This window comes from Pan paniscus, chromosome 1 (assembly GCF_029289425.2).
Source record: "Pan paniscus chromosome 1, NHGRI_mPanPan1-v2.0_pri, whole genome shotgun sequence".
NCBI classification, from domain to species: Eukaryota; Metazoa; Chordata; class Mammalia; order Primates; family Hominidae; genus Pan; species Pan paniscus.
The window spans coordinates 42271583-42296562 of record NC_073249.2 but is presented as its reverse complement, the minus strand read 5'-3'; the positions used below and the strand labels follow the sequence as shown (position 1 = coordinate 42296562).

Genomic DNA, 24980 nt, shown 5'->3' with positions numbered 1-24980 from the left:
GAATCCTCATTTTACCAGGACGACCAGGTGATTCATATGCACATTTAACATTTGAGAAGCACTGTTCTAGGGGAAAAATTTCCCACAAGGTAAAATGTTAGATGCCAGTTAATGGGAAGAAGTTGATCTGCTCTGATGACTGGTTTCAGAATGGACTCGTATAACTAAAATAGTAGGGACCCTCCTCAGAAGCCAAGTAGCCCCTGACTACAGTGTCACTTTATTGGCATGGTCTTTTGGCTGACATAGCCTACACGATATCCTTCTACCAGAGGGATCCTGACTGCTCCTGCTTCATGTCTTGGGTATGTAGCTTATGGTCCAGGTCTGAAAGGAGTGCCTGGTCCAATATGGTCACGAGGTCAGCTCCTCAGGGAAAGAAGACCATGACTACGCCATTCGGGTAGTCAAGGTGTGTGTGTAGGCACGCCAGTGTGTTCATGCATGTGTATGGATGTGGGGATGGGGAGGTTGAGGGAGGAGGGAAGGTAGGGGAAGGATTCTGTTCTACTTTTATGTTCGCTGCTTGGCGGTGCTGTAATAGCTTTGTGTCTCTTCCTCTCTGGCTCATAGGCAGCAGAGACCACACTGGCTGTGCGCAGACGCCCCTCCGCAGCGTCCCTCATGTTGCCTTGCTAATGATGTGGATGTTCAGGCCTCACCTCTCCAAACGACTGGGATCTACTGAAAAGCTTTGGATGTCAGCTTCACAGAGGCTAGAACAGGAAGTTAAGTGGGAACTGGACTTTGGGGGCCACCAAAACGAGGCCTGGAGAAACGTCACCATATTTCCTCCCCTCCTGCCTAATGGGAATATCAGTTACACTGAAAAATTTAACTTCCCTGTGCCTCAAAACATTTAGCAACCTGAACCAGTGACTTTTTGTCATCTCTGTGCTGAGTTTGGTCCAAGTTGGTCAATCTCATTCTGTATAGGCATTTAACATCCTACCTGTGACTGTCTGCATCCTTTGCTGGCTCTTTTTTGCCCAAAGTGCAAATGCACTTCTTCAGATTTACTTTTCAAGTGAGAAGGTAAGAGCTGGTCTCTGCCACTGTTCCAGGTGAGCAGGCTAGAGTCTAATATACATATGCTAGCAGTTACTATTTGCCACATTGGAAGCAAGAGACAAATCACCAGGTGAATGGAGGGTCTTCTGAGAAATTCAGTCCCTAAAACATCTTTTCTGCCTTGATAGAAGAACAGTGTCAGTGGCAACCTTTTCATTTAGAGAAGTTTTTCTTGTTCCAGGCCCTTCAGGACAGGATCTGACTGCAAGACTCCCCAAAAAGGGGACCCATCTTCTAAGTTCCCTTTTATAGCTACTGTACTTTTGACTTGATGCATGTGCGTCTCATGCATCAAGATGGGGCTGATGTGGTTCTCCTGGGTGGTTGGGAATGTGGGCTAGACAGAAAAGTAGAGTGCCATTTATATCATGTGAGTAAGTCAAGAAAGCTCCTTGAGAATCAGCCCGATCAGGGAGTGTTTTGGCTTCAGAACAGGTGGAAGGAGACACGCCCCTCTGGGCTCTGTTACCATGATACAGTCCTTGAGAGAGCTGTGGCTGTGACTTGGAGGGCAGTAGTCTCCTGATACCTGCCTCTTGGCCACTGGTCACTATTGTGGTCACTGGTCTCTCATATAAAAGTGAGGGTGGCGGGGTCATGGACCAGCGCCTCAGTGCATTAGTCATTTGCTTTTCCTTACAGACAAATCAGATAACTCTTCCCCAGTGATTGTCAAATGTATGAATGTATCTCTGTAAATGTAGTTTTGACATGTCACTGTTACTGAAGGAGAGTATGGAATCCCTACAGGATATTATATCTTGCAAGGAAAGTCTATTTTTTTAAAGAATAGTATGTTTTTAGCTTTACTTTTCTTTCTTTTCCTTTTCACTCAAATGCTCACTTGCTGGGCAAAAGGGTGAGTAGCAAGAAAAGTAACGATATGTAGCTTTTCTCAAATGGTTCTTTTATACTGTGGATGATACAGGACTCTGTTACCTAAGATGTGATAAGCTGGGCTGCAGGCGGTTCAGCATCCAGCAACTAGAAGCTGCTTTTCTACGTACAAAGCTGCCTTCAGGAAGGCTCCTTACCCTGTAGCAGATGATTTTCATCTGGCTGCCTAACGCATGCTGTACTATAATGATTTAGTTGTGATATGGATTTCTCTCTGCATCAAAAAATGTCTTTTGATGATCAGACAATGTTTATATTTAGTTATTTATTCTATCCATGTAAGACATTTTTGAGTTTTCATGTCACTGTTTGCATGTATTTAATCAGAATGTAATATAATTTATGTTGTCAGGTTTTTTTCGTTTGTTTGTTTGGGTTTTTTTTGTAGAAATTTAGGTAGTTAGAGCTTTTAAGTCTAATGTCATATTAAGTTAAATTTCCAGAATGTAGATATCTGTCTTCTGTAAAAGGAAAATAATGATGTTAAGGGACAGTGAATTTTTTTTGAATACTTTGTTTCTCATTGATTTTTATTGTAAGTGTAAACCAAGCGATGCATTTCTCTGGAGAAATGTTTATCTCCTTGATTAATAAAATCATGCTAAAATACATGAGTAATATGTATTGCTTTTGTAATAAGAACATACAATAAAATTATTTTTAATTAAAAATGCAATTTTTAAGATAACACACGAAAAGATAACATTTGGTACATTATATGTATGCAAAATACTAATAACATTGTCTAAAATGTGTTTGAAACTAGCTTCTTTAAGATGATTTTCAAATTATTAGGTTATATGTATATTTCCAACTAGTGATTTTAACCAGTTCAAGTTTCATCAGCATTTCAAAATGATATCAGTAAGATCGTGACTACCATGCATTACTGACATCCTAGAGTTTCATTTATTTATTTAACAAATATTTAGTGACTACCCATTAGTTGCCAGGCAATGACTAAAACAAAGTCCCTGACCTTTGTCTAGAGTTTATTATTGGAAAGGAAAGGTTAACAGCAGGTTTGTAACCTAACCCATCTCTTTCTACTGGGGATGCTTTCCCCCTCATGAATGACCTTGACCAAATAATGTTGGATAATGGTTACATAAATGTATATGATAAAGTAACTTGGAACAATCTTTTGGGGTCAGCAGCAATAGAGATAAAATGAAATGTTCATAATAACAACAGAGGATTTCCAAATTCTTTAAGTTCAAGGGTTCTTCTGATAGAATGAAAATGACTTATGAATTCTCCAATTTGAAAACAGGTGAGAGACAGTGGTTATGTGTACTGATGAATACATTGAGCTTTAATAATCTAGCTGGTGGGCTGACAGTAATGAGGATGTGGTGTCAAGGTTTAATTTCCTTGGAAATATCTCCAGGCACTTCTGCAAGTGTTCTCTAATTCAGCCATCAAGGCACCATTTGTAAAAGGCTGGGGTGTCTGGAATCATTCTCTGGGTTTTACAGAGAGGTAAATGAGCACCATTACTGAGTCACACACCTCAACACTGTCGTGATTTTTATAAAGCCAATAATACCTCAGAACAAGGTAAATGTTAAGACCCAACAGACACATGCCACACTGTTTTAAAATGTTGCTGGTAACTTAGCAAAGATACCAGCATTAGAAAATGATTACTCAGCGAGTACTTCAGTGTAGGGTGATGGTCATTATTTGCCTTTCTCCTGTAGGTGTCATCATTACACCATTTCTTAAACCTCTCCAGGGTCTTCACTTAAGACTCACTGTGAGGAGCATCAACCTTCAGGTTCACTAGCTTGCCCTGGCTATTTATTTTTTATTTTTGTAGAAATAGGGTCTCACTATGTTGCCCAAGCTGGTTTTGAACTCGGCAGGAGGTGATGAGCCCATGGGCACTTCCTGTGGCAGTCTGACAATGGCCCATCACCAAGGTTTATGGTCTCTAGAAGTATTTTGCACCATCTAACCTTCATTCATTCTCTTGAACTCATTTGAGAATTTGACATGCTAAGGACTCTCTACCCAGAAAAAGGTTGACACATAGGTTTTGCATACAGTTTAGGGAGGTCATGACCTGAAACCCATTCTTGGACCTCAGGGTAGGAAACAGGAGCTACGTAATACTGTCCATACTCTCTTGTCCGTTTCTCTCCTTTAACATGTAAAAGAAAAAATAATCCAGTGACATGCATTTGATACTATTTAAGCGGAGGAGGGGAATATATGATGTACTGGAATTTTTTTACTGCACACTGGGATATTTAAGAACGTGGTTTTTAATGAGATAGCATCACTGTAATCATGGAGAGTAATATTTTCTTTCTCTTAAAAACATCAAAGCACGGTCTTCTTTTATTCTCATCAAGCCAATGTCAGCTGCATTCCTTCAGCCCTTTACAAGCAGAACAACTATGCTTCTGAATTCCCAAAGGCATTTAAATGCCTTTTTGATTGTATGCAACGCTCTACCTGTGAAAATCAGATTAGATTCTATAGGAGAGTTTCTCTGCAATTAAGCAAAATAATTTCAGAAGCATAGGAACGCTTGGGAAGCAGCACTGCAGCTCTAATGGGGTCTACTCTCAACAAGTTTAATGCCCTTCACCGAACATCCAGCCTACTTTCAGAGAATAACTTGTTTATCCATTTGGGTTTCCGTCATCACTGATATGTTTGCCTCTTCATTGCCATTCAGTTTTCACTTCCTAGGTTCTCTCCTCTTTCCCCCATTGTCTTTGTAGAATTTATGGATGGGAAGGGAAACTGTGTCAGAGTATGCTTTAATAAAGTCTGTTAAATATTCTTTTCTGAATTTAAATTCCTGAGTCATTTCACTCAAACTCTGTTTCAGATTAGAGTTGGTTTCAGCTGTGGATTTCAGTAAATCTAAAATAACAACTCCAAGGGCACATTGGTTCAGGCTGGTAATCTCAGCTCTTTGGGAGGCTGAAGCGGGAGGATTGCCTGAGGCTAGGAGTTCAAAACCAGCTTGGGCAATATAGTGAGACTCCCCCCATCTCTACAAAAATAAAAAATAAATCAGCCAGGAATGGTGGTGCACACCTGTAGTCCTACCTACGCGGGAGGCTGAAGTGGGAGAATTGATTGAGCCTGGGAGTTTGATGCTGCAGCGAGCTATGATCATGCTACTGAACTCCAGCCTGGATGACAGAGTGAGACTCGCTCTCTCTCTCTTTCTCTGTCTCTCTCGCTCAAAAAGAACAATGTGTTGGATTCTACTTCATAGAGGAAGGTGGCTACTCCAGTTGCAGAAAACATGTTTACACTCTGGCCAGCAGGAAGGAAGAAGGCAACAGGACATACCAGCTTCTTTTAAGGATATTTCCCTTCTGATATAACCCATAAATATATACACCTACTGTAAAGTTAAAAATTAAAAAAAGAATATTTCCTAGATTTTGCAAACACACTTATGCTTATACCTCATTGGTCAAAATGTAGTCAAGTGGCTACATACAGCTTTCATGCAGGCTGGAATATTTTTATTCCAAGTGGCTTTGTGCCAGTTATAATTAGGGTTTAGTTACCAAAGAAGGGTTCAATAGCTATTGAAGAAGTAGCAACCTGCCTTAGCAGGTAATTGAAACATTGTAGCAGGTCTGAAGGGCTATAACAAGGTGAGCAGTAGCCTTTGAGGAGTTAGGCTGCCATTGCTTTGTAAGAGAGGAAAAAATTATTTTTCCTTCTACCCTCCTAGGTTCTGTGCCTGGGACTTTGTAAATTAGACTAACAAAACAGATTGACAAAAGAAACCCAAACAATTTATTAATGTGTGCAGCACACCCCACCTGGGAGGAACCTCATGATGAGTAACTCAAAGGGGAGTTAGAGCTTAGATTTATATAGCATCTTAACAAAAGAGCAATAACTTTGTAGAGAAGTGACAAGACAAAGGAAAAAACGTTAAGTTTCCAGGGCTGCAAATTTTGAGAAGGCAAATACCTGAAAGAAACTAATGGAGAAGGTTTGTGTAGGTCTGTCTTGACACTGACTTCTTTGTGGACATAAATCTCCCTCTGGAGAAAGGACTTACAGCAGTCCTCATTCCTCAGAAGTTTCTGCTTAGAGTCATCTAAGAGATACTCCAGGAAGGCTTCTTTCTGCTTCCATTGCATCTCATTTGCCTGCAGTTCAAAATAATCTTTATGCCAAAGAGGCATATTTTAAGGTGACTTATTCTTGTCCCCTAAAACTTGCATCCATCAACTCTGATCTTGCCACAATGCAGGTCCATCTAAACTCATAATTAAAGCTTATTCTACAGTGTTTCATGCACAATTTGATTTTTAAAAATTCTTTTTAAAATTTACATTCCCATGGAATCTGCCTAAGGCTACTTTTCGCAAAGCTTATAGCTTGCAGTGAACGCCAAGAATGAGTTCTCAGAAAATTCCAGCTGAGCGTGGGAGGGAGCAGCTCCTCTGAGGAGAGTCCGCCCCAATATCTGCCCACCATGTATTCATTGAAAGGGCTTGTTAAACCACAAACATCCACCAGATGGCTTTTTGAGGTCGGGTTGTGAGACACCTGTGGCCTTGTCAAAGCACTCAAACCTCATTCTCAGGAGGCTGTTTTCAGCGTTCCTTATCACACACTCCACTCCTTGTCCTGTTTTCAGGGTCAAGGAATTATAGTCTCACGCACAAATAACATACACACAGTGCCTCAGCATTTTTCCATGCCCCAACCTCAAATGCCTTGTACATAAGTTTGAGTATGTGGCTGTGCGCCCCCCACACTTTTCTGGCCCAGGTTGTTTTGGTCAGGCATTGGGGAAACATCAACCCAACGTGTAAAAAACATTAAAAGAGCAATTTAAATCTTTTCTGAATTCTCTTGACAAAGACCAAAGGGAATCCATTCATGACACCCTGTAGAACTTCTTAAAATAGTCTTTCCTGAATTCTCTTAAAATCTTACACACACTGCAATGTGTGTGCCCTTTTTATAACTTCCCACAACTCTTCCCCCAGATTGGGCATTGCTGACTTTTATATTTCTACTCCTCCTTCCTCACCTCCTGATCTCTTCCTTTAACTACCATCTGCCCATTTCTTTGTGTTTTGTTGTTATTTGTTTTTTTGAAACAGGTTCTTGCTTTGTTGCCTACACTGGAGTGCAGTGGTGCAATTACAGCTCACTGAAGCCTTGATCTCCTGGACTCAGGTGATCCTCCTGTCTCAGCCTCTCAAGTATCTAGGACTACAGGCACATGCCACCATGCCTGTCTAATATATATATATATATATATAATTTTATTTTTTATAGAGATGAGGTCTTGCTATGCTGGTCTCGAACTCCTGTGCTCAAGCCATCCACCTGCCTCGGCCTCCCAAAGTGTTGAGATTACAGGCGTGAACCACTATGCCCAGCTTGCCCATTCCATTGTAAAGCAATGAAGCCAGTCTGAGAACAACAGTTTCACCTGATCTATTACCCCAGTTCTCCAGGAAACGATCTGGCATAGATCCAACTATCTTTTAATGTTCAAAGGAATAGAAGAGCCTGCTAATGCTCATTTATTAATTTGCCTAATTTTGGATACACATAGTAAAATATATAAGCCTGTAATCTTTATTTACTCTTGTGGTGTAAATATTCACCCATCAGGAGCCCCAGGAGGACCCTGTCCTGGAGCTGAGGGTAAGCCCTGAAGAATATGCAGCCTTGGAAGGGGAGCAGAGGGAGGCAGGAAGGTGGTGAAGGGGGAGGTGTTGGGGAGAGGAGGAGGGAGGCAGAGAGAAGAGGAGAAATTCCTCTGTCTCTGTCTCTCTCTGATTCACTCTGTCAGTGTCTCCTCTGTCTGTCTTTTGTCTCCATCTCTGTCTCTGATGCTCTTGCTCGTCCTGTGGGGAGAGAGGGCTGAGGAGGGAAGAGCGGGGTTGGGGCAGGGGGACAATGGCAGTGCCAGGTGGACACTTGTCCTTCAGAGTCCCCAGACACCCCTTCCTAAGCATCTCTATCTCTCTGCATCTATCTCTGATTCTGCCTCTCCCCCAAGACCCACCATATTACTCTTTCTCTCTCTCAATCACTCTCTGTTTCTTTCTTTAATCTGTAATTCTAAAATCCAAAAACCTTTGAGGCAAAGTTTTCTTCTAATTCATTTGACAGAAAAAACCTGACCCAAACTTTGTGATGCTATTTATTGTCTCTATAGAGCCCACTTAGTGTGAATATTTTTGTATTTTTATATTTTATGGAGAAATATTAGTAAGACAATAGTATAAGTGATATGGTTTCTAAAGTCCTATAGTTCTGAATCTGAAGTAAGCCATTAAGATGAAGAATTACTTGCAATTATTTCCTGTAATACATGTTCTATTTTATGTCCATATTTATGTAGGGCTAAACTAGATTTTCCTTCCTTTTTAAAATAATTTATTATACAAACATTCTGTATATAAATCTATAAAAGATACTGAAGAACATGCATTCCTCAAGAAGTAGAACATGGGGTATGTAAATAAAAATTATTCAAAGCTTAGGATTAGCAAAAAGAGATCACTGGAGTAAATGCTCAATGGATTCCTGGGCATTTTCTAGCAGGCCCTCTGGAGATGATCAATTCACAGGAGTATGTGACTCTGACTGACTTTATTTAAAGTTGTTTTAGAACTCTTTAAGCATAGAGGTTAATTTGCAGTAAATTTATAGGAATGCAAATGATTCTTATCTGAGAACAATGCAAATGATTCCTGGTTATAGTAGAGCAAATATACTTTGTCCATTTTGTTTTAATTACTTTCCACCAGGTAGAAAAGCCAATTGCAAATATTACAGTTTGTTACTCTGTAGGATATTAACCAGTTTTGTATCTATTGGAAAGGTCACTTCAGAATGCTTTTGACTGACTGACTATATGCATTCCTATTCCTCAAATTCTTCTTTGAACCAGTTGTAGCATCTGAATGTTTCCTCATTAATTAATGAGTTGAATTAAATCTTTGATATATATTCATCTTATATTTACTTGTGTCATATTTTTAACTTTTTGAAAATCATGTCTTAGAGGGTGCTTACACTATAGGAATTTGCATATTAGTTAAGAAAAGATAAGACATAAAAAATCATAAGGCAGCATGTGATAAATGGCAAGTGATCATATGGATTTTGGGGGCTGTGGTAGAGTTTCTGGATGACTGTTTTTTTCATTTATTTCTGCATTACTTTCATTCATTTAACAGACAACTGCTTTGCAATATGAAGCACCGTGGAAGGGAATACAAATACAAATCAGACACAAACCCTGTCCTGGAGTTAGCAGTTTCCTGTGGGAATAAAGGGGAGGAAAAAAACACCTTTCCTCTACCATATTGTATTCAGTGGCTGGGACCTGCAAATTAGACTAAGACAGATTAACAGGAGAGAAAATTCTATTTATACATGTAACTTGAGTACATGTGGGAAAACTCAGTGATAAGTAATTCAAAAAGTTGGTTAGAATTGGGGCTTATACATCATCTTAATAGGTGAAGGTGGGGAGAAGAAAGGCACTTACAAGAAAACAGATTATTGGCCGGGTGCGGTGGCTCATGCCTATAATCCCAGCACTTTGGGAGGCCAAGGCGGGTGGATCATTTGAGGTCAGGAGTTCAAGACCAGTTTGGCCAACATGGTGAAACCCGATCTCTACTAAAAATACAAAAATTAGCCAGGCATGGTAGCGCATGCCTGTAATCTCAGCTACTTGGGAGACTGAGGCACAAGAATGGCCTGAACCTGGGAGGTGGAGGTTGCAGTGAGCCGAGATCATGCCAAGACACCATCTCAAACAAAAAAGAAAACAGATTATTTTTTGGAAAGGTAAGTGGGTTTTCAGGGGAAAAGTAGGAAATTAGAAAGTTCTGTGATAATGTTTGTGTATATAAGTACGAGTGTTCTTTCTGTCTCCTTCAAGGCCGTGAAATTTCTCTGGAGAAGGAATTTGAAATATGTTTTACTCATGCTCTCCCCTCCAGGACAGACCTACCCTGAAAAGGAATTTATGGCAACCTTATCTCCAAGGTTGCTGCCTTTAGACAGATAAGGAAAGCCCCCAAAATCTCTGTTCCTTTCCATATCACTGAATCTCAAATATCTTCAGCTTAAAAGAATCTTAATGCCAAATATTTGGGGGTGGCATATCCTGATTCCTTTCAGGAGAAAGACATAGATTAATCATCACAAATAGTAATAATGGATGGGGAAGAGAAGAACATTTGCAACCTTACTGTGTCCTTAATGCTTTATTATTCTATTAAAACCTGAAATTTTGTAGGAATTTTTCCCCAGTTCCATAATTACAGCACAGAGAACCAACCAAGTGTTATAGTAGTCACAAGCAAGATGATATGGGATCCCTCAAAACAATTTTACATGCCTTAATTCCTGAGACCAAAGCATTCTCCTCACCTCTCTCTTTACTCATTTGGTTAACTCTGGACTCAGGCCAAATCCTGTCCCTGGAAGAGCCACAAAGTAGGAAGCCTGGGTACAGGCCTGGCAAGCGAGAACAATGTGTCACTGCAGGACTTTGGAGCTCTCAGCTTTGGAGTCAGTTAAGACCAGTTCCTTGCTGGGAAGCCCTAACTCTGGAGGGACAGAGACAGGTAAGGTTAGTTTACTTCCTTGAGCTTTCGTCTTCAGTGCTGCTTAAAGCCTTAGGATATCTGGTATTCAGGAAAGAGGATGAGGTAGCATTCAAAATTGTGTTCTACCTGGGCAAGAACCAGGGATTGACAGCCCGTTCTCTTTCCCCAGTGCTGGCCAGAGTTACAGAAGTTGGACTGTAAACATTGGCAACTATTGACAGAAGTCAAGGTCATGGCAAGACCATTTGGCCCATGTTTGTTGGGGAAGGATAAGCTTGCGGTTCAAAAAACTGGTCAACTGGATTTGGATTCCCAGAAACCAGGAAATTTCTGAAACTGAGTTTTAAACCTGGCAACTCTTTTACCATCCCTTTGTATTTTTGCAGTTCCTCCCTATACCAGCTTCCTTACAGCTGTTCTGATTTCCTGTCGTAAGATTTTTTCTTTTCATTTTCTCCAGGGAGGGTAAATCAATATAACCTCTTCTCTAGAGAGGAGGTGGTTAGGTTGGTCTTAAGCGGTGTTAGAAGATCTATTTTTTTTCAAACCAGGTGTCTGAGCTGGGTGAATTCCAGCCTGGGGAGAGGACTTTGATCACCAGATGTTTTTTTGGTGTGCGTGCTGTCTTATGGTTGCGTGGCGGGTTTCTGCTTCAGATGGTACGTATGTTTTCCTTCAACTCAGCTTACAGGCATTTGGTGTCCGTTTGCGGTGTTTTGAGGAACTCTGTCTAGGGCTTTAAGGAAGTTTACATTTATAATATCTTTATTCTTCTATTGAAAAATCTCAAGTTGGCCTAATGCTCTGCACTCAATAGGAGCTTAGTGTACATTTAATGATAACCCTGATCTCTGAAGTGGGTGGTTACTGTTTACTTTCCCTTTCTGTTCTGGGAGCAAAAAGAGTACCAATTTCAAAATCCTGGGAGGTCTTACTTGTTATAAACTCCAGGATCGCTATTTGGGTAGGGGACTATTTGTTTAGAAGTTGACAACTTGTGGTTGAATTTGAGTAAAATTCCTGTTATACTTTTGAAAATAAAACTTTGGAAATCCGGCCGGGCGCAGCGGCTCAAGCCTGTAATCCCGGCACTTTGAGAGGCCGAGGTGGGCGGATCACGAGGTCAGGAGATTGAGACCATCCTAGCTAACACAGTGAAACCCCGTCTCTGCTGAAAATACAAAAAATTAGCTGGGCGTGGTGGCGGGTGCCTGTAGTCCCGGCTACTTGGGAGGTTGAGGCAGGAGAATGGCGTGAACCCGGGAGGCAGAGTTTGCAGTGAGCCGAGATCGGGCCACTGCACTCCAGCCTGGGTGACAGAGCGAGACTCCGTCTCAAAAAAAAAAAAAAAAAAAAAAATTGGAAATCCGTTGGAAGGGAAGGACATGGATGTACATGGACATGGAGGAGTGCAGGAATCAGGATCAATAATCCAGCAAAAAGACATGAGAATGGGGAAATCTGATAAGGGTTCTCTGACAGCACATGATATGCCAAGTGAATCTGTTTTCTTTTTCCTTCCAGCAGAGCACTGTCCAGAACTTCCTCCAGTGGACAATAGCATATTTGTCGCAAAGGAGGTGGAAGGACAGATTCTGGGGACTTACGTTTGTATCAAGGGCTACCACCTGGTAGGAAAGAAGACCCTTTTTTGCAATGCCTCTAAGGAGTGGGATAACACCACTACTGAGTGCCGTTGTAAGTTAGATCTTTCTGTATCTTTGCCCATATTGATATCCTGTTTTACTCCTTCACATCCTACTTCCTGTAGGCTGTGGTAAAACTTTATAAGAAAACAAAAATTCTCAATTTCTAGGAGACCTCTTTTAAAGCACTCCAGTGGAGGAGCTTCTCTTGGAAGCTGTATGATCAGATCTTGATCAGTATTAATTCAGTTGAATTAACAGAACCAATTCCCTCTATGGGAAAGAAATAATTTCTTCCAGATATTAGAACTAATTTTTTTTGCTATAATTTGTTTAACCTTATATTGCTTTAAAAATGTTTATGTTATGGAAAATTTAAAATGTATACAAAAGACAGAAGAGTCAAATTCACTCATATAGACTCATCACATAATTTCATCAATTATCCACACATGATAATCTTGTTTCATGTATATCCTCACTTTATTATTTTGAAGTAAGTGCATTGTATCATTTTATTTCACCTATCATATAACTTTTGAACTGGGAATAGCTTATATTCTCAGTTTACCAATGTGATAGTTGAGATCCAGCTGACTTGCTCAAGGTCACAAAACTCATTTCTGGTATCCTCTGTGGAGATGGGTAATAATTAATCCATATCCTATTTATTACTATTATTTTTTAAAGAATAGTTGCATTAGTTCTCTTGTATACCTAGAGTACAGCACACCGATATTATTATCCTTCATTCATATAACCAAACTCATATATCCCTGTGCATTCTCTCCTGTTTGTTTCCATGCCATGGGAAAAAGCACAACAAAATAAAAAATGCTAAGTAAGTGTATATTTGGCTGGTTGAAAGGGAAGGAAATACTTGCCTCAAACATAGTCTCACTATTTTGAGCCATGCTTAATATAACAGTACAATAAACATACGATTGGTAACTTTCAGTTACGTGATTAATTACTTTCAGTTGCCAATTCATGTTGTTCTTGTGCATGACAAAGCTCTTTTGGGCTGTACTTAGGTCAATCTCCTCTTTTTTTCAATCTGCATTGATATGGTAGTACCATGTACTTCACTCAATTAAAAATGTGCAGTATTAACTCTAATTTGCTGTTTTCTCACTGAAGACTGAGGAGGTCTGGCCTTTGCTGTGTTGGGCTTCAGCTTTGCCCTTTCAGCTTATTGCTTATTTTCTTCTTCAGTGGGCCACTGTCCTGATCCTGTGCTGGTGAATGGAGAGTTCAGTTCTTCAGGGCCTGTGAATGTAAGTGACAAAATCACGTTTATGTGCAATGACCACTACATCCTCAAGGGCAGCAATCGGAGCCAGTGTCTAGAGGACCACACCTGGGCACCTCCCTTTCCCATCTGCAAAAGTAGTAAGTACAAGAGAAACCATCAAAGATCCCCAAAATACTGATTAGTAGTCTAAACTTAGACATTTGCCACATCCCTGGGATGCTTTTCTCTTTTTTTGTATCAGAGACAGGCTTAAGATCTAGCAGACAGCCATGAAACAAGTGGAGCTCACGGAACCAAATCTCACCTCAAGAGAATACATTCCATTGCAATGAACAGCATCCAAAGCACACATTTTTCCTTCTCAGATAGGGGTCCTGTCCTACTAGGTGTAATGTAGGGTAGTTTGGAGCATCGACTATTTTATTTCTTAATTTCAAGACAGTGACTTTGTTTGAAAAGTAAACACAAAACAGGGGAAAAAGATCATAACTCATCTATTGCAAAATTATCTACAAGAGGCTAAAGACCCTCTTTCTATCACTACAATTCATATCTCTCAGAGTTAGTAAATTGGGTGTGTTTATTTCATGACTTTTTCTTATGTTTATACAGACATTTAAAACAAACACACACAAATAAAATATTTAAATTAAATAAGCATTAAATGCCATTTTGTGTGTATGTATATGTATAAATATACCTACAGAAAAGGGACTTGCTATACATATTTTTAAATTGCTTTTTTTCATGTAACTATATACATGGCCATTTTCCTACACCAGTCCATGTAGCTCTATTGCCCGCTATTTAATAACTGCATATGTGTATGTCGTAATTTATTATATGGCTCTCATATTATTTTAATATTTTTGCTATTTGGAACAATGCTGAAATGAATATTTTATACACACACATATTCTTATGTCTACGTTGTTATTTCTTTCTTTTTTTTTTTTTTTTTTTTGAGATGGAGTCTTACTCTATTGCCCAGGCTGGAGTGCAGTGGTGTGATCTCGGCTCACTGCAACCTCTGCCACCCAGGTTCTAGCGATTCTCCTGCCTCAGCCTCCCGAGTAGCTGGGTTACAGGTGTCTGCCACCACGCCCAGCTAATTTTTGTATTTTTAGTAGAGACGGGGTTTCACCATCTTGGCCAGACTGGTCTTGAACTCCTGATCTTGTGATCCACCCGCCTCGGCCTCCTAAAGTGCTGGGATTACAGGCGTGAGCCACCGCACCAGGCTACTACATTGCTATTTCTATAGGATAGATTCCTAAAATGATTGCTGGATCACAGGATGCCATTATTTGCAGAATATACTTCAAATATCCAAGAAAGTCTACTAAAATATTTAATATATACTTGGACACAAAATAAATATTGAAAAAAATCAATGTTTTTATTTTCTATTAATAATTGTTAGTTGAATTTGAAATGTAAAAATAATTCTATTCACAAGATCTATATGAAAATTTACTGAAAGATATAAAACAAGACTTGAATGAAAGAAAAGACATGCATGATCCTGGATGGGCAGACTTAGTATTACAGTGCAATGCCTCCCAGGATTTTAAATTCAAAAATATGAAAAAAACATTAATTAAAGAATCTCATCCGGTAGGATACACATCTAACATTGTAAATATTTTTGGGAAAATGATGAATGATGTATACATTTGACTGGATCAAAGGGAAAGGAATACTTGCCGTATTAGATAGTAAAAAATACTACAAAGTTACTATGAGCACAATATGGCAAACTGTAGGTACTACAAATTATATATCATTAAAATAGCAAAGTATAGGTACATATAAGTAGAACAGATTAAGTCAGGAGGAAAAGTCTTCAATAGTGATGGAATAATTATCTATTTGGAAGAAGACAAAGTTAGGGCTCTAGCTCACAGCATATTCATAATACATTCCAAATGGATTTTAAATATATAACTATAGAAAGCAAAATTATTAAATCATTAAAAGAAAACATGAGATAATATATTTATTACATTGGGATGGGGAAAGCCTTCCTAAGCAGTTTCATAAAACTCAGGAAGTCATAAAGGAAGAAAATGGGCAGATTTAATTAAATTTTTAAAAGAAAAACTTCTACATACTAAAAGACATCATATTGAATAAAGTATTTGCAACATATTTGATGGTTAAAGAGTTAATGTTTTTAATCAACAAAGATCCCCTAGAGATCAGTAAGGAAAAAAACAACCCAATAGAAAATAATCAGTTGGGTAAGGACAGGCAATTCCAAAATAATGGCCCTAAACAGCACTTCTATCTCCTGATTATATGAAAGGATATTGAACATTACAAATGATTATAGAACTGGAAATTAAAATTAGATATACATCTTTTACTGATCAGATTAGCAAAAAATGAAAAGATGGATTTAATTTAATACTATTCATGACCTGAGGAAATAGCCATTTACGTCAGTGAGAGTGTAAAGTGCTATCACTATTTGGATGTATTTTGGCAGTAGCTACTAAAATAATAAAAGCCAGGCGTGGCAGTGCATACCTGCAGTCCCAGCTACTTGGGAAGCTAAGGCAGGAGGATAGCTTGAGTCCAGAAATTTGAGGCCAGCCTAGACAACACAGTGAGGCCTGTCTCTAAAAAAAAAAAGAAAAAGAAAAAGAAATAATAAAGACAGGCAGTTTAAGAGCACAAACTATATATGCTCTTACATGAGGGAATTTGGGGTTATTTAAAACTTGCATACATACTATTATATATACAGTTAAATTACATGCATATAATAGCATTTTATGTCATTAGCTTGACACAAGTTTAAAGTATTTCCTTATTTCTTCCAAACATTTTCTGGTTTACTCTCTTTTAATTCAGTAGTTTCTATCCTAGCTCTTAACCACAGGATCCCTGTCTTTTTATGTCACTTCATTATCTAAATCTAGGATGAGCTCCCTAGGTTTCTGAATAAACCAGATTCTTTCTGTTTATTCTGTTTACCACATCATCTCCTTCCGTTCAAAATTGTACTCATAAAAGTTACCAGAACTCTGGTGGACTGGAATCCCCCAAACAACTCCTGGAAATTCTTCTTGCTTTCCTCTATTCAGCCTTTGAGCTCAGTCTCTGAGCTTTAAAAAATTACAGTGTATTAACTGCATAAGTAATATTAATACACCTTTGTTGTAGAAAAATATAGAAAATAAAAGACGAAACCAATTACGTACAAGCCATCTAAGGATAAGGGCATTAAGTATTTTGGCATATAACTTTCCATACTTTTTTCCTGTGCTTATGTATGTGTAACCATGATTTACAAAAATAATATTATACATGCTCTTTCATGATCTGCTGTTTTTACTCAACCATTTGTTTAGAAGACTTTTACGTTTCAGTAAATATACACCTACATAATCATTGTTAGCCACTATTTTTGATCGACATGTTTAGTGTCCTGTGGTCTCAGAGCTGACTGGGACCTTAGAGATGATATTATTTAACCTGCTTATCTGATAATATTAGGAAGGAAGCCAAGAGGAGCAAAATGGATTTAGTGCTACATAGCTAGTGGAAGAGCCAGTATCAAGACTCACAACTCCTAACACGTCATCCTGCTTTCTTTCCACAGTTCCACAGACTCGTCCTCTTCCCTTCCAGCCATGTTCTCCCCTATTTCTTTTTCTTTTGAGACAGAGTCTTGCTCTGTTTCCCAGGCTGGAGTGCAGTGGCAGAATCTTGGCTCACTGCAACCTCCACCTCCCAGGTTCAAGCGGTTCTCATGCCTCAGCCTCCCAAGTAGCTGGGATTACAGGTGCGCACCCACGCTGGGCTAATTTTTGTATTTTTAGTAGAGACTGGGTTTCACCATGTTGGCCAGGCTGGTCTCAAATTCCTGACCTCAGGTGATCCACCCCCTTCAGCCTCCCAAAGTGCTGGGATTACAGGTGTGAGCCACTGCTCCCACCTTCTCCCCTTTTTCTGATACTCTCTTTGATATAGTTTGGATGTGTGTTCCTGCTCAAATCTCATATTGAATTGTAATCTCCAGTGTTGGAGGTGGTGCTTGGTGGGAGGTGACTGGATCATGCGGGTGGATTTCTCATGAATGGTCTAGCACCATCTCCCTAGGTACTGTCCTCATGACAGCGAGTGAGTTCTCATGAGATCTGGTTGTTTAAAAGTGTGTAACGCCTCCTCCCTCTCTCTCTTGTTCCTGCTCCTGTTATATGAGATGCCTCCCTCCCCCTTTGCCTTCTGCCATGATTGTAAGTTTTCCGAGGCCTCCCCAGAAGCCGAGCAGATGCCAGCACCATGTTTCCTGTACAGCCTGCAGAACTGTGAGCCAATTAAACCTCTTTTCTTTATAAATTACCCAGTCTCAGGTATTTCTTTATCACAATGCGAGATGGACTAATACACTCATGTTTCACAACTCTTATCCACAGGGCATGTCAGCTTCCACTTGAGCTCACACGCTTCATCTCCTCTCTCAGGGAGTTATTTCTTCAGCCTTCACCTATGGCCCAATTTTTCTTTTCTTGTACATTAACAATTAGCTTCTCTACAACTTAAAATTTCTTTCCTTGAGCTCCTGCTGTCAGATAATACTCCCAAATCCCTACTAACTCAGAAGATGGGCTGGGGGAAAGCTCTTTCCCATGGACAAATATGATTTAGAAGAGAAGGAAATGAATGAAGAACAGGTTTCCAGATCCCGCAGGTGTTGCTGTGAGGATGTCAGGTGCTGGCACAGGTGTTGCTCTGAGGCTGTCAGGTGCTGGCATAAACAGCTGCAATTAGGGGTGCTGTTCATTGAGCATGCCTGGCCCTCATAACTGTGACTTCTATACTCGTTTCTCTCAGGGGACTGTGACCCTCCTGGGAATCCAGTTCATGGCTATTTTGAAGGAAATAATTTCACCTTAGGATCCACCATTAGTTATTACTGTGAAGACAGGTAAGTGAACACAGCCTGTCAAATGCCAGATCTTGCCCCTTGGCAGCATTGTTTTTGGGAATAACCCAGTCTGTGTCCACCTGGTCATCTGATTTCCTACTGCTGCAGGATTCTAAGCTCATTCTGATTTTGAGAGCTGCTTTGGCCCTCTGCTAGCTCTCCTCAATCCCTAGAAGACAGACTGATCCTACTAAAGTATCCTACTTACCCCAATGCAAGTATCTCTTTTTCCTCTCTGCCAAGACAAGATAAATTATTTAAAATGAATGGATTTGGCTGGGCGTGATGGCTCACACCTGTAATCCCAGCACTTTGGGATGCTAAGGCAGGCGGTTTGCTTGAGGCCAGGAGATCAAGACCAGCCTGGCCAACATGGCAAAACCCTTGTCTCTACTAAAAATACAAAAATTAGCTGGGCGTGGTGGCACACTCCTGTAATGCCAGCTACTCAGGAGGCTGAGGCATGAGAATCGCTTGAACCCAGGAGGCAGAGGTTGCAGTGAGCCTAGATGGCACCACTGCACTTTAACCCAGGTGGAAAAGTGATACTCTGTTTTAAAATAAATAAATAAATAAAATGTATGGGTTTTTTGTTTTTTTGTTGTTGTTATTTTTGAGACAGTGTCTCCCTCTGTTACCCAGGCTGGAGTGCAGTGGTGTACTCATAGCTCACTGCAACCTCTGCCTCCTAGGCTCACGAGATCCTCCCACCTCAGCCTCTCTAACAGCTGGGACTACAGGCATGGGTCACCACGCTTGGCTAATTTTTTAAGGTTTTGTAGAGACAGGGTCTCCCTATGTTGCTCAGGCTGGTCTTGAACTCCTGAGCTCAAGTGATCCTCCCACCTTGGTTTCCCAAAGTGCTGGAAAGTGCTGGAATTACAAACATGAATCACTGTGCCTGGCCTAAAATGTATGTTTTTCTAAAAAATATAAATACTAAAAGACAAACATAGAAGTGCAGAAATATAAAGACTTAGTGTATAGACCCTTAAAGCCCCCTAATTAACTCAGAGTCATGTGGCCTCACTGGCATTTCGATCTCGTTATATACCTTCAATGCACTTTGCAGGCAACTCTCATATTTTTCTGATGAAAAGCAATTGCTCCTTTTTAGCCCCTTCGCTAAGATTTATTTGCAAGTGTCTCTCATTTTCTACTCCTTTTTAGAGCTTAGATGCCAGATGCCTTTTTAGGTTATTGAATGATAAAGTGCTTCTATCACTCTCCCCACCCAAAACCTGAGTGTGTAAACACCTGATTCAGAATTTCTCACTTCTCTATGTTTTATGAGTTGACTCATCACTTGGGTCCTCTCCTACCTCCAGGAAAATGGTTTTACTTTGAACTGCTTTGTAATACCGAGATAACTTAAGCATGCATTGAGGCTCAAGGGCAGGGAGGTGGATTCCATCACAGCATGAAATACTGAAATACAACTACACAAAACCAGTCTCCATTACCCAATTCAGAAAGTGGAAAAGCTAAGCCTTTTTCTAATTTCTGTTCAGGTACTACTTAGTGGGCGTACAGGAGCAGCAGTGCGTTGATGGGGAGTGGAGCAGTGCACTTCCAGTCTGCAAGTTGATCCAGGAAGCTCCCAAACCAGAGTGTGAGAAGGCACTTGTAAGTAGGAGGCTCATATCTGTCTTGTTCACAGCTGGATCTCCAGGGCCTGGCATCACTCCTGGCATATGCTCAGTATATATCTGTTTAATGTGGGACATTTTGCTTTTGAATGGGTTGGCCTTGGCCTGGCTGTAGAAGGGACTCATAAACTATTAACTCACATTTTTATAAATGGAAGTTGGAAGTTCCCATTCACTACCATCATCACAAATACCTCATGAGACCCTGTTGGTAGAAGTTGTTGTCTCATGTGCCTTATAGAGCAGTGGTTCCCAACCTTTTTGGCACCAGGGATGGGTATCATGGAAGATGACTTTTCCACGGATGGGGGTGGGGAGAGTGGGGATGGTTTGGGGATGATTCAGATGCATTACATTTATTGTGTACTTTATTTCTATTATTATTACATTGTAATATATAATAAAATGATTATATAACTCACCATAATGTAGAATCAATGGGAGCCCTGAGCTTGTTTTCCTGCAACTAGAGGGTCCCATCTAGTTAGGAGTGATGGGAAACTGACAGATTATCAGGCATTAGATTCTCATCTGGGAGTGTTGGGAAACAGTGACAGATCATCAGGCATTAGATTCTCATCTGGGAGTGATGAGAGACAGTGACAGATCATCACACATTAGAATCTCATCTGGGAATGATGAGAGACAGTGACAGATCATCAGGCATTAGAATCTCATCTGGGAGTGATGGGAGACAGTGACAGATCATCAGGCATTAGATTCTCATCTGGGAGTGATGGGAGACAGTGACAGATCATCAGGCATTAGATTCTCATCTGGGAGTGATGGGAGACAGTGACAGATCATCAGGCACTAGATTCTCATCTGGGAGTGATGGGAGACAGTGACAGGTTACCAGGCATTAGACTCTCATAAAGAGGGGTCAACCTATATCCCTCGCATGAGCAGTTCACAATAGGTTTCATGCTCTTATGAGAATCTAATGCCACCGCTGACCTGACAGGAGGTGGAGCTCAGGCAGCAATGTGAGCAAAGCAGAGTGGCTATAAATACAGCTGAAGCTTTGCTTGCCTGCCCGCTGCTCACTTTCTGCTGTGTGGCCCAGTTCCTAATAGTCCGTGGACCGGTACCAGTCTGTGGCCCTGGGGTTGGGGATCCCTGTTATAGAGCAAAGCACATAAGCACAATGCGTGAGAATTGGAAAAGTCTCTAAAATTCTTCTAGGCTCCAAAACTAAACAAACAACACTGAACAGATCCATTTTCATTGAGATTCTTCTTTTAGTTCATATTTATTACTGGGATAATATTAATAAGTATATTTAAGCCAGAAAATATAAATGATTTGCCATGTTGAAAACCCAAATCTTTACTTAAGCTAGCCTGGTTCTGAGCCCCCATTCAGAGAGCTAACTGCTGCTCACTGGCTTCAGAGTATATAGCTGGGTCTCAGTCCTTATGTTGTAACTTGTGAAAAATTTTCTTTCTTCAGCTTGCCTTTCAGGAGAGTAAGGACCTCTGCGAAGCCATGGAGAACTTTATGCAACAATTAAAGGAAAGTGGCATGACAATGGAGGAGCTAAAATATTCTCTGGAGCTGAAGAAAGCTGAGTTGAAGGCAAAATTGTTGTAACACTGCAGCTGAGCAGATGTAATAGAAATAAACCTATGAATAAATTTTCTTCTTGGTTCTGAAATTGGTTTCAGATTTACCTCTTATTGGGCTGAAATTGCCAACTGCAGTTGTATAATGCACCGTGTGTGTGTGTGTGTGTGTGTGTGTGTGTGTGTGTGTGTTGTTCTCAGAATGTGAAAAGGCCAAATGTAGTGGTTGTCTAAGGCCAGAATTAGCAACATATTATTGGAGAATAGAGGGCTTAATTTCCAGTCTGTAAGGAGAATGGAAAACTCTGATCTCAGCCGAGAGAGTAACTCGTATTTTAACATGAGACCATGAATTACGAAACCAAAACTAACCGCAACTTATGAGGCAAAAATTAACCTTCCATTTTGGAAAAGATGCTGAGAATAGTTACATCCTTAAAAATGACCCACTGGGACAGAAGGAGAGCTAGGACCCAAACTCTCCTCCCAGTCTTGCCCACATCTGGCTTATGGAAACAGGTTTCCAAATCTGCAGGAAAATTGCTTACTGCCTCTTGAATGAAACCTGGTCCTGCATGATAAATTAGAGATGGTGCAACACAAGTGAATATATTTCTTCTCTTTTTTAGAAACAAAAATTTTATATTATTTTTTACTTACAATTCTCCTTTTTTAGAGGGTAGAAGAAATAAGAATCCTAAGGCTTTTAATCAAAATGTCATACTGAGCTGGCATGACAAGCTTCTCCCACCTCTCATCCTGACTGCTACCTGAAACACGTAGGATATCTAGATAAAGTGCAATCAAAATATATAAGCCAGCTTGAAATAATGGAAAATCGCTAGGTAAAGTTATGAAGGGGAATAAGAGATGGACTCTTGAGTACCCCAGAGTCTACTAATAGACACAAGACATGTACACACGTAGCATTATTTTAGAGTGGTTAGAATGAAGTAAACATTTTTCAGACAACAGTGGGCTATGAGAGCTCGGATGAGAGGAGGTTCACTTCTGTCTGGGAGGAGGAGGCAGGAATATTGTCAAGGAAGAAGTCACAGTTATTTGGGCCTTCAAAAGTAAGTGAGAATTAGAGACAAAGATTAAAGAGCTTATTCCAGTTGGAAAGAATATTTGAGAAATGGAGTAAGACAATAATAAGATTTAAAACAAAAATTTTTTTTTTGAGATGGAGTTTCGCTCTTGTTGCCCAGGCTAGAGTGCAATGGCGTGATCTCAGCTCACCACAACCTCTGCCTCCTGGGTTCAAGCGATTCTCCTGCCTCTGCCTCCTGAGTAGCTGGGATTACAGGCATGCGCCACCATGCCCGGCTAATTTTGTATTTTTAGTAGAGACGGGGTTTCCCTATGTTGGTCAAGCTGTCTCGAACTCCTGACCTCAGGTGATCTGCCCGCCTCGGCCTCCCAAAGTGCTGGGATTACAAGCATGAGCTACCACGCCTGGCCAATAATAAGATTTTTAACCAAGTAAATTCATTCCTAGGATTAATCTAACTCGAGGAAAATGATTTGAAATTGAAGCTAATTCTTATTTGTATATATTATCTATCTAGGAGGATCTTATGAGCATTTGAAATGTCTACTCTTAGGAAAATTTTGAATAAATTATGGTACTTTAAATGTAATGCAGACCTATATGGTGATAAATATGAGGAAGTAGAAAATCTTAAAAATACAATCTTAAGTAAAAATACAATATTTAATAACAAGGGCTTATGATTGCATTTATGTAAAACCTTTATTCTTGTGGGAAAGGATTAGACAATAATAGGCACAGATAAAAACATTTGTCTTAGAATATGAAATTATAAGTGTTTATTCTCTTAAAACTTTTTAATGTTGTAAAATGAATTTCTAATAATAATTTTAGAAGGCATTGCACAGAGGCAGAAAAAATGGGATATGTTTAGGAACTTGCACATAGCCTGGACTGGCCTAGATGAAGCATGGAAATTGGTGAGAGAGAAGGTGGCTGGAAAGATAAGTCAAAGCCAGTTTATGGAGGGTTTTGAATGACGTGCTAGAGAATATACACTTGTTTTTGGTAGGCAGAGAATATACATTTGTTTTTTGGCAGTCAGACCATGAAGACATGGAAGCCTTGCAAACAAGGAAATAATAAGGACAGAACATAAAGAAAGATTTCTCTCACAATGTTGGTTGTAGTATTGGTTGATGAGGGAAAAGAACTAAGAGAAACCAACGAAAGGACTCCTACAATAGTCCATATGGGAGGCATTATCAACCTGAACTGGTTTGGTGGCAGCAGAAATGAAAAAGCAGCAGCAGACACGAGAGGTATTGAAAACTTGTATCAAAACAACCTGTCAACTAATCAAACATTGAAGGGTGAGGGAGAGGAAGAGTTCAAAAGTGAATCTGAAATTTTATTCCCGAGAACCAGAGGTCAGAAAAAGCTGGGGTCAGAAAGTGAAGCTTGTTGGCCGGAAATGAGAAATTCCTCTTTGGATGTGCTGAGAGTGAAGTGCTTGCAAGATGTCCAGTGGGGGAAAAAAAAAAAAAAACCTAAGAAAGTAAGTCTTGAGTTTCGGAGAGTAATCAGAAATAATAATGTAGTGCTGGCTAGTCTTCTTACTGATAATAGTTAAAGCTGTGACAGAAGGCAAGATCATTAAAATTGCGAAGATAATTTTTTTTTAAAAAAAGAAGAGCCTGAGATATATCTATATTTAGGAATGAGAAGGAGGAAGAGAAGGTAACAATAACTAAGAAAGAGAAATTAGTTAAGTTAAGGGAATCAGGTAAGTTTAGTGTCATGGAAGCCAAAGGAGAAGAGAGTTTCAGAAAGGAAATGATCAGCAGTGACAAAGGCTGCAGACAGATCCTAAGAAATGAATTAAAGATATTTTGGACTTGGACCTAAGGGCGTGCCTCAGAGAGACATGTCAGTAGAAGAGTGGTAGAAGCCAGATGGGAAAGCAACAGGTGGAGTGATGAATGAGAAAGAACAGGCAGGTAGAACAAGTCACACCTTTGAGAAGTTCAGCATCACACTAAAGAAGAAAGGTGGAATTTGAGGTATTGGCAAAATTGAAGGGACATTTCAGGATGAGAGATGCATTGAAAATGAGGCAGGAAAAGAAGAAACAATTCTCCTCGGAATGAGGAGTGAATAGGAGGGAAAATTTGACATTGATGAAGCTAAGGTAAAATGATTTTTAGTAAAGTAGGAGGTAAGAGCATCTGCTGAGAGGGAATGTGACAATTTGGTGACCTGGAGAGAAAAATCTGCAAGAGTCACTGTGGAAAGTAAACGAAAGGACTTCAATACATTGGAAAACGGTACTTTAAAGAAATAGCAGCTTTAAAGGTGATATTTCTTCCAATTTAG

General features: G+C 39.9%; 2 protein-coding genes across 7 annotated transcripts in view; both read left to right on the top strand.

Annotated features, from left to right (window-relative positions):
- PFKFB2 (6-phosphofructo-2-kinase/fructose-2,6-biphosphatase 2) overlaps positions 1 to 2577 on the top strand; it is a 28658-nt gene extending 26081 nt beyond the window's left edge. For all 5 annotated transcript variants that reach the window (XM_055108831.2, XM_003822903.5, XM_034945577.3 and 2 more), the window contains one exon: positions 574 to 2577. In XM_055108831.2, coding sequence (XP_054964806.1) covers positions 574 to 639 — 66 coding nt within the window. In that variant the 3' untranslated portion in view covers positions 640 to 2577. The remainder of the gene's footprint in view (positions 1 to 573) is intronic.
- Positions 2578 to 9607: 7030 nt separating this feature from the next.
- C4BPB (complement component 4 binding protein beta) lies at positions 9608 to 21702 on the top strand. Of its 2 annotated transcripts, XM_055108767.3 has the most exons (6): positions 10263 to 11215; positions 12081 to 12254; positions 13418 to 13594; positions 18303 to 18396; positions 19908 to 20022; positions 21498 to 21702. In XM_055108767.3, the coding sequence occupies exons 1-6, from the start codon at positions 11158 to 11160 to the stop codon at positions 21636 to 21638; spliced, it is 759 nt and encodes a 252-aa protein (XP_054964742.1). In that variant the 5' UTR covers positions 10263 to 11157; the 3' UTR covers positions 21639 to 21702. The 2 variants fall into 2 exon arrangements, with proteins under 2 accessions (XP_034801484.1, XP_054964742.1); XM_034945593.4 differs by having other exon boundaries at positions 9608 to 12254.
- The last annotated feature ends 3278 nt before the right edge of the window (positions 21703 to 24980 follow it).

Bases quoted from the DNA above. Each gene is read 5' to 3' on its own strand.
- C4BPB (XM_034945593.4), top strand. From the start codon at position 11,942: ATGGATGTACATGGACATGGAGGAGTGCAGGAATCAGGATCAATAATC. The intron at 13,595-18,302 runs GTAAGTACAAGA...CGTTTCTCTCAG, and splicing joins CTTTCCCATCTGCAAAAGTA to GGGACTGTGACCCTCCTGGG. The intron at 18,397-19,907 runs GTAAGTGAACAC...ATTTCTGTTCAG, and splicing joins AGTTATTACTGTGAAGACAG to GTACTACTTAGTGGGCGTAC.